The following is a 9,105-nucleotide window of genomic DNA, read 5'->3' on the forward strand; positions in this document are numbered from 1 at the left end:
TTCAAATATAAACTCATTTTTACTTTCTTAGATTGTGTTGTTTTCTCCTGCCCTTTCTATAAACCTTATTTTACTTTCTTGACTTAAAAGTTGATTTATGTGCCTTTTCTTTTTATTGCCTACCTCCTAATTAATAATGACGGTAAAATAATAACAGGAAATTATGCAAAATAATTGGAAATGATAAGGCAATTTGCCTGCTTTTTGCAATAATGGAATGATCACGTTCAGAAAGCGAAGGCGTTGTCTGAAGAGACAAGTGCGCTTGCAGCGGCTTTAGGTGTTGTACAGTATGGCGCCCGCATAGCCGTAAGTTTCGATTCTTCATAACTGAACTTTGCAGGGTACAGCCGCTCCTCTAGGGGGTCCTGTGCGAGAGCAAGGTTAACGAGTTCGAGATGGGGCGGGGCTGGAGCCGGAAGTTACTGCAGCAGTTTTTTTTCCCCGTGCACTGTACGAGCGTTGAGATATTTCGGAACTCCTTTGAAGAGCTGCGCGGTTAGTGACGCGAGGCGTGGGTGCGCGGCCTTTGGAGAGGGTTTGAGGTGTTTGGGAATCAGGGTGGGGACTTGCGGTAACCCAAGTTGAATGCTCCGAGGTGAGGATTCCGATCGATTTCCATATTTCTTTTCTCATAACCTTGTCTTAAAGTTCTATATAAAACCAAAAGTTTGAGTATGGATAGCTTTCGTAATTGTTAAGTTCTGTTTAGAATTTGTTAGTTTTAAGCGACAGTTTCGATTCGCCTTTCAAATTTCGAAAAGTTAAGGCTTTTATTGATTTCTAGTGAAATTTATTTCTATGTTGTGTGACGCGTATTCATTGGAAAGTGTTCAGAGCTCTTTAAAGCGAAGTCCGGGGTGAGGTTTTAATATTACCTCACTCTCTTGATAAGTATGAGTTCTCAAATTGGTCATTGTCTTGTTCACCGCATGTGTATCTTTGTGTGTGTTCTTTTAATCATCGAGAATAGTGGTCTGTTTGTATGTGTGCACACACAAGTGTGTATATATGTTTTAAATGGTGTTACTGGGTACAGATAGGAGTACTTTTTAGAGCAAAGATTGCTCAATTATTCTAGGCAGGTGGCGCAGGGTCGGCCCGAACCGTTGGGGGAGGGGGGGATGGTAGATTTGTATCAGCTTGTCCTGGCACGCTGGGAGGTGAGACAGACTCGGTGTGTGAAGCAACTAGACAAAGCACTACATTGTAGGGGCAGCTCACGGAGGCTGGTGGGGGGTGAAGCCTCGAAGGGGGTGGGGCAGGTTCAGCCACGTGCAAAGATCACGGGCCCGGGAAAGTAAGGTGAGTCGTAGTGACAGAGCTAGGCAAGCAGAGCGTGAAAAGACTAGCTCCGCCGCAGCTCACTAGGCTAATCCTCCGCTTTGGCGCCGGCACACCAGGTTCTAGTCCTGGTCGGGGCGCCGGATTCTGTCCCGGTTGCCCCTCTTCCAGGCCAGCTCTCTGCTGTGGCCCGGGAGTGCAGTGGAGGATGGGCAAGTGCTTGGGCCCTGCACCCGCATGGGAGACCAGGAGAAGCACCTGGTTCCTGCCTTCGGATCGGCGCAGCGCGCTGGCCGCAACGCGCTGACCGTAGCGGCCACTTGAGGGGTGAACCAACGGAAGGAAGACCTTTCTCTCTCTCTCTCTCTCTCTCACTGTCTAAAAAGAAAAAAAAAAAAGACTAGCTCGAGTGGCAAGGAGGCAGGTGGGCCGAGCGTGTTTGAGGGGCAGGGCCAAATGTGTTTGTTCAGGCGTTTAAACAGGGTAGTGGGTTTGTCTTTGATGCAGGGGTGGGGCAAGCAGAGCGGAACTAGTCTGAAGGGGTGGAGCCTAGCTTTTTGGGCACAGGCTGTTTTTTTGTTTTTTTTTTTTTTTTTTTTTTTTTTTTTTTTTTTTTTTTACAGGCAGAGTGGACAGTGAGAGAGAGAGACAGAGAGAAAGGTCTTCCTTTGCCGCTGGTTCACCCTCCAATGGCCGCCACAGCTGGCGCACTGCGGCCGGTGCACCGCGCTGATCCGATGGCAGGAGCCAGGTGCTTCTCCTGGTCTCCCATGGGGTGCAGGGCCCAAGCACTTGGGCCATCCTCCACTGCACTCCCTGGCCACAGCAGAGAGCTGGCCTGGAAGAGGGGCAACCGGGACAGAATCCGGTGCCCCGACCGGGACTAGAACCCGGTATGCCGGCGCCAAGGCGGAGGATTAGCCTAGTGAGCCGCGGCGCCGGCCCAGGCTGGGTCTTAAGCATGCAGGTCAGTAGGGTGGGGCCGTATATGGTTAGGTGGGTAAGGTGGGCCTGCAGAGCCAGGTAGTTACAGTCATTCCCAGGCATGCAAGGGTTAGTATATTCTGGCAGGGTATGATGAAGAGTGTTGGAGTAGAGTGGCCTTGTCCCTAACTAGTTAGGCCACCTCCAGAGCCCTCCTCCCCGCAGCACAAGAGCCCCACATATAATCCCCTGGTCCCTGGAGTTCTGGAGATTGGGAACAGAGCTGTTGCTGAAGGCTTGACTCAGCTCTTTCCCATAATGCCTCAGGAAACTTCTGTCTGGCCTCGCTGGCCACTGCCCACTTCACAGCTGCCTTAACCACAGGAGTCCAGGTTGGCTCAAAAGTACCAGATGGCAGTGGTGCCAGTAGAAATTTAAAGGAGGATGGGACTGGCGCTGTGGCTCACTTTGCTAATCCTCCGCCTGCGGTGCCCACATCCCCGGGGTGCCGATTCTAGCCCCGGCTGCCCCTCTTCCAGGCCAGCTCTCTGCTGTGGCCCAGGAGTGCAGTGGAGGATGGCCCAAGTGCTTGGGCCCTGCACCCCATGGGAGACCAGGAGAAGCACCTGGCTCCTGCCATCGGATCAGTGTAGCTCCGGCTGTGGCAGATATTTGGGGGGGGGGGGGCCAACAGAAGGAAGACCTTTCTCTCTGTCTCTCTCTCTATCTCTATCTGTTAAAAAATTTTTTTTTAAAAAAGAAATTTAAAGGAGGCACCTGAGACAACAGCAACACCCAAGCTGCTATAGGACTTCTGCCTACTTCACGACTCTTGAACAGAGGGGCCTTTGGGCAATCAAAGCTTGCTACGTGCGTGGCAAGCCCCAGGATGGGAGGATGGGGGACAAGGAAGGCCGAGATTCAGCAATGAGGCAGGGAGTGGCCAAAGACCATTGTTTTGACAAAGCAGTTGCAGGCAGCCCATCAGCCTTTTCCTGATCTGCAGCCCTGGGTGAATGAACCAAGGAGCTCCCGTTTCCGGACCCCATATTTGAGCCACGGAAGCAGCCAGTGAATTTGCGGCACGTGAAGACTTCGAAGATAATGGAGAAAGAGAAGGTGACAGACATGGTGGTGCAGAGGCGTGGAAGGGGGTGGTCAGAGGTGGGATGCAGGGCAGGGGTACAGGGGTTAGGGGTTGACATCGATTCTCCTGATCTTGCCTTTTATGCCCCCCGCAGAAGAATATGCAGAAGCAGAAGCACACACACAAGAAGAAACACAAAGAGCACACAGATCCTGCGGCCTCAACTCCACTGCAGCAGTGCTTGGGGCCTCGCTGTGTGTATGCTGCCCGTCCAGGCTCGAAGTACTGCTCGGATGATTGCGGCATGAAGCTTGCAGCTGAGTGAGTGCGCTTGGAGGTGCAGGGATGAGTGGTGAAGTAGGGTGTGATCTATGCCATCTGTAAGTGCATCCACCAGCCCACCTTTGTAGCCACCCACCCACGGAGCCACCTTCCACGTTCCACCCACCAATCCATTTATCCGCCTGTAAAATCACTCATCATCCATCCACTGTTCAATTGCCCATTCACCCTTCAATCACTTATCTATTTCTTCTTTCCTCATTGCCCCCATCCACGCATTCCACTTCTTGCTGTCTCCCTCTTCCAGACGCATCTATGAGATCTTGCCCCAGCGCATCCAGCAGTGGCAGAACAGCCCCTGCGTCGCTCAGGAGATCAACCAAAAAATGTTGGAGCAAATCGATCACGAGAAGCAGGTCACCCATAGCCACCTGAAGCACATGGAACACCATTTATATGAACTTGAGGCCATCATCCTGCGTGGCAAGCAGCAGACTGTGTGTGTGGACGAGGAGGTGAGAGGGCGTGGGTAGGGTGGAGCATGAGGGTGCCAGTATCTTGCCCTGCCTGTCAACTCACCCTGCTCTGCTTCACCGGCTCTCTCCCAAGCAGAGAGACAAAACTGAGAAGGACCAGGCAGACCTGCAAATCTTCTGTGTCTCCTGCGGGCGATCCATCAAAATGCACTTGGCCCTGCGCCACATGGAGCGCTGCTTTGCCAAGGTTGGCGCAAGAGTGTTCAGGGTTGGGTGCGGTGGAGGGTGGGCAGGATTCAGAGGGGGCAGGTTTGCCGTCAGTATTTGTTGTGTTCTTTCATCCCATCCCCAGCATGAGACCCAAGGTGGGGCATTCGTCACTGGTAGGAGGGACCTCTGCTGGGCAGACAGGAGCACAGGGGCCAGGAAGCACAGATGGGTCGTGTGGGCCTCATCATGGGAGAACACATGTTGTCCACTCACAGTTCCTCTTCTTTATGCCTTCTTCCCAGTATGAGTGCCAGGTATCGTTTGGATCCTTGTACCCTACTTGCATTGAAGGGTGAGTGCGGGTGCTAGATGCAGTCAAAGGCATGAGGTGGACAAGGTGATGAGCAAGGGCGAGCAAGGTCAAGGGCAGGATGTGCGTAGACTCACAGGCAGAGGTGGGTGTGGTTAGAAGCAGGGTATGCCGGCTCAGGGGACAACATGTGGGCAGGGTTTGGAATGGGACTCCCCCCTCACCCTCAGCACTCCCCCCTTTCCACCTCTTCCCCAGGACCACACGACTCTTTTGTGATGTCTACAACCCAGAGAGTAAGAGGTACTGTAAGCGGCTCCAGGTGCTGTGCCCCGAGCACACTCGGGACCCCAAGGTAAGAGTCTTCCTTGCTCACCTCCTCACCCTCCATTCCTGCCTGATGGGCCCCCAGTGCCTTCTTCTCAGACTATTTCATTTCTACTTTCCTCCCCATCCCTGTCCTTGTCTTCCACCAGCCTGCCGACCATCCCTCCTTCCTCACTGCCTGATCACCTCTGCTTCCCTTCCCCCTCCCTGCCTTCTGGCTGAGCCCTGTGCTTCCCCTCTTCCCAGGCTGGCCCCTCAACCTTCCCCCTTTACTCCCTGAGCTCCCTCTTTGCTTAACTCATCTCTCCCTGACTGTTCTTTTCCTACCCTGCCGGCTTGCACACCCCACATTTCTCCTTCCCTTCCTGCCTTACCTGCTTGTGGTCCCGCCCTCCTCGCTATGTGAACAGCACCCCTTCTTCTGCTCTACTCCTGCCCCACTCCCTGCCTGGCCACTCTGTTCCCTCCCTGCCCCCAGCATGATGGCCCTGCTTCCTGTCTTCCTCACTCTCTCACTTCCTTCCATCTCATTCTCCTGCCTCACTGTCCCCCAATTATCTGCACTCGGCCTGACATCTAAGTCCTCTCTTTCTACCTGTTTACGCCCCGCTGCATTTCTTTTTTTTTTTTTTAATTTTATTTATTTATTTGAGCGGTAGAGAAACAGAGAGGAAGAAACATCTGCTGGTTCACCTCCCAAGTGGCCACAACAGCTGGAGCTGCGCCAATCCGAAGCAGGAGCCAGGAGATTCTTCCAGGTCTACCCACACGGGTGCAGGGGCCCAAACACTGGGGCCATCTTCCACTGCTTCCCCAGGCCATAGCAGGGAGCTGGATTGGAAGAGGAGCAGCCAGGACATGAACCAGTGCCCCTATGGGATGCCGGCGCTGCAGGCGGAGGCTTAGCCCACTGTGCCACGGCGCCGCTCCCCTGCCCCCCCCCCATTTCTTTTACCGTCCCTGGTTCATTCCTCACCTCCTCCAGGCCTCAACAGCTCCCACTGCTCTGCCTCTCCCCTGTTCAACCACCCCCCCATCCCTCCCCTCCTGCTGCCTGCCTGTTTCCATTCCACCTATTCTGCCTGTGTGTCCTGCATTCCAGTCTCCCCCTCTTCTGTTTGATCTCTTTCTATTCTCCACTGCTTCCTGCCTGATCACTTCCATTCTTCCATCCCTGCTTGGCTCACCTCAATCCTCCACGCTCCATGCTTTAGCAAGCTCACCTGTCCCCTCTCCTCCGAGCTCATCTCCCTCACTCACCTGATATCTCCCCCATTCTGCTCCTCCCTCCCCTCCATGCTCCTGTTGCTCCCATTTGCCCACCTGATCCACCCCACCTGCTACCCTCCTCCCTAGCTCATCATCCTTCATTCTCCCCACAGGTGTCCAAAGACGAGGTGTGTGGTTGCCCGCTAGTGAGCAATGTCTTTGAGTTCACAGGTGATTTCTGTCGCCTTCCCAAACACCTGTGCAACCGCCACTACTGCTGGGAGAAGCTGAGGCGCGCCGAGGTGGACCTGGAACGCGTGCGGGCGGTAAGCTGCACGGCCGACTGGGGCTGGGCGACAGGGTGGGGTCCTGGTCTCTCCCTCTCACACGCATCTCTTACAGTTGCACAAGCTGGAACAGCTGTTCGAACAAGAGCAAAAGGTGCGCATGGCTATGACCAATCGGGCAGGACTCCTGGGGCTGATGCTTCACCAGACCATTCAGCACGATCCGCTCACCTCTGACCTGCGCTCCCGGGCGGACAGCTGAGCCTGCTGCATCCCCCTCCATCCACTTTTTTTTTTTCTCACGACATTGTGTAGTTTTTTTCTGGGCTTGTGTGTCTACCTTTGGTCGCCTCTCTGTCCCTCCTTTGGGAGAGGGTGTCTCAAAATCCCATGGGTTCCCATTCCATTCCTTCATCCCTGTGTCTCTTTCTTCCCTGAACCTGGGTGAGACCAGGAGATCTGTTCTGCTCTCATCACCACTGTCTGGAGACTGGGTCAAGAATCTTGAAAGAACAAAGGTTTGATCCCATACGTATCCCAGATCTGTTCCTGGCCAGAAAGCCAATCGCAAATTGAGTATAAAGTCCCGAGTGGGAGCTGCCATGCCTGTGAGTGGGTATTGGGTGATGCCCACTCAGTGCTCTGCTGGAGGAGTCCACGACCCTTGGTCCTCCAAACCGCCATTGGGACCATCGGGTGTGTAGTCAGCATCTGATTAGCCAATCTGCCCGCGCCTATGAAATTGTTAATATTCTTCAGCCAGAGATATTGGGAAAAGGTTGAGGATAGTAGGTTTCCCTTTTATTTTTAAAAATATTTATTTACTTATGATTTATTTGTTCCTGTTATATTTATTGATGATTCATGTATTGGTTTATTTATTGATTTATTTGTTTTCTTTATGACTTATGTATCAGTTTATGATTATTTGCTTATGTTTGATTTATTTATGATTTATTGATTTATCAGCTTATTTATTTATTTTTATCTAAGAGTGGGTGAGAGAGAGAGGTCTTCCATCTAAATGTCCCCAACAACCAAGAACTCAATCTGGATTTGCTATGTGAGTGGCAAGGGCCCAAATGCTTAAGCCATCATAGAAAGTAGTAGAAAGATAGAACTTGAAATGAACCCTGGACTCAAACGCAGGCGCTCAGAAACAGGTGCCCCAATGTGGCATTTTAATCACTATGCCAAATGCCATCTTTTAGTACTCCCTTTTGAGATGCATCTTGAGAAGGTCAGGGCTGGGTAACATGGGCTGGTGTCCCCTAATGTTTCCATTTTGGAACACTGAGGAGGATTCCGAGTGGTATGGTTTTTCCCTGCTCTACCTGGCATGACCATGCCATCGTGCCCCTCCTCCTGCCCGTCTTATCCCACCCCTGAACATCCCAGGAGCTCCCAGCTCTTGTGTCTGTGTCGCCTCAGCCCTGCCCAGCCCTCCTTGCCCTCATCACTCTGTTCTGGGTCTGCCCTCTTCAGCCTGCCAAGGTCACTGAGTCCCCATGCTGTCATGTGCGTGTCACACCCATGGGGTTGCCATAAAAGGACTTAGACCTCTGCTGCCTCTGACTTTGCCAGCCCTGCCTGGCTTCGTGTGTGGTTAAAAGTATAAGGCAAATGATAGATATAAACTACTTTCTCTGTTTTTTTCCCTATACTCGCTGGTCCCTTCTGAATTTTTACATCAGTTTTCATAAATACTCTTTTCCCAGGAGCTCACATATTTCCCCTACATGTTTAAATACATTGCTCAAGACTTAAACCTCATATTCCATAATAATTAGTTTATATTGCTACCTGACTCCTTTCGTATTACTACTACTGATTTTGTATTCTTTCCAATTTCACCATGATTTCCAGAAGTTATTCTATATAACTTGTCATTTGAAGGCACTAGATTTTTTGTGTTTTTTTAACATTTTCTAATTTTATATTTAATTTCTTAAAACTTTTATTTGTCTTGATTACTAGTTCTTAGTACTTTTGTACTTTTGTTCTATATTTTTCTTTCTTTCTTTCTTTTTTTTTTTTTTTTTTTTTTTTTTTTTGCTGAGTATTGTTGTTCTTTCTCTAATTTCCTGAGTTAAATTCCCAACTCAACCATTTTGGGTTTTCCAAGTCTTTTTTTTTTTTTTCTATAGTAAAGGTTTGGAAACTATTTACTTTCTCCTAAATGTAGTGGTGTATCACATGATGTGGTATGAAACTAGGTATTGAGGAAAGTCTTGTTGATTTTTAATTGGTTTAGGTAGTTTGGTTCTTTCGTTTTATGTAAGCAATGTTTGCACTACGATCAGAAGAATGTAGCCTGTTGAATATAAACTTGGAAGCATTATTCAATGTCTTCAGTGTGACCCAGCTACCCAAATGGAGTGTGTAAAAACGTTCATGGATGTGAGAATAAACTATATGCCTGATTTGTTAAGTATACATTACTCATAAGGCCTTTTCAATCTAGTGTGATGATTTAGGCTTCCCTACTCTTATTTTTTGTCTTTCTGTGTACTTCAGCTGTTATATTATCAAGCAGTACAATAAATCTATTGTAATATTTTAAAAGAAATTTCTTCTTGTGGCTCTATTTTAGGGGGGTAGGGGAAGAAGAACCTAAAAGTATATGTCTTTGGCCAGTTTGCACAGTGCCATTGTGTATTTTCCTTGCCTTGTCTTTTGAATGCTTTTGCCCTTGAATTTTACTTTGGT

At 50.0% G+C, this 9,105-nt stretch overlaps 1 protein-coding gene across 1 annotated transcript; it reads left to right on the plus strand.

Moving 5' to 3' along the window:
* Positions 1 to 398: 398 nt before the first annotated feature.
* LOC103351829 (CXXC-type zinc finger protein 1) lies at positions 399 to 7,175 on the plus strand. The gene is made up of 9 exons (XM_089323933.1): positions 399 to 498; positions 2,536 to 2,600; positions 3,450 to 3,616; positions 3,885 to 4,092; positions 4,190 to 4,300; positions 4,566 to 4,615; positions 4,832 to 4,928; positions 6,283 to 6,435; positions 6,512 to 7,175. The coding sequence occupies exons 1-9, from the start codon at positions 399 to 401 to the stop codon at positions 6,656 to 6,658; spliced, it is 1,098 nt and encodes a 365-aa protein (XP_089180059.1). The 3' UTR covers positions 6,659 to 7,175.
* Positions 7,176 to 9,105: the final 1,930 nt, after the last annotated feature.

The sequence above is a fragment of the Oryctolagus cuniculus genome, chromosome X (assembly GCF_051225735.1).
Source record: "Oryctolagus cuniculus isolate XC-2025 breed Fujian yellow rabbit chromosome X, ASM5122573v1, whole genome shotgun sequence".
NCBI classification, from domain to species: domain Eukaryota; kingdom Metazoa; phylum Chordata; class Mammalia; order Lagomorpha; family Leporidae; genus Oryctolagus; species Oryctolagus cuniculus.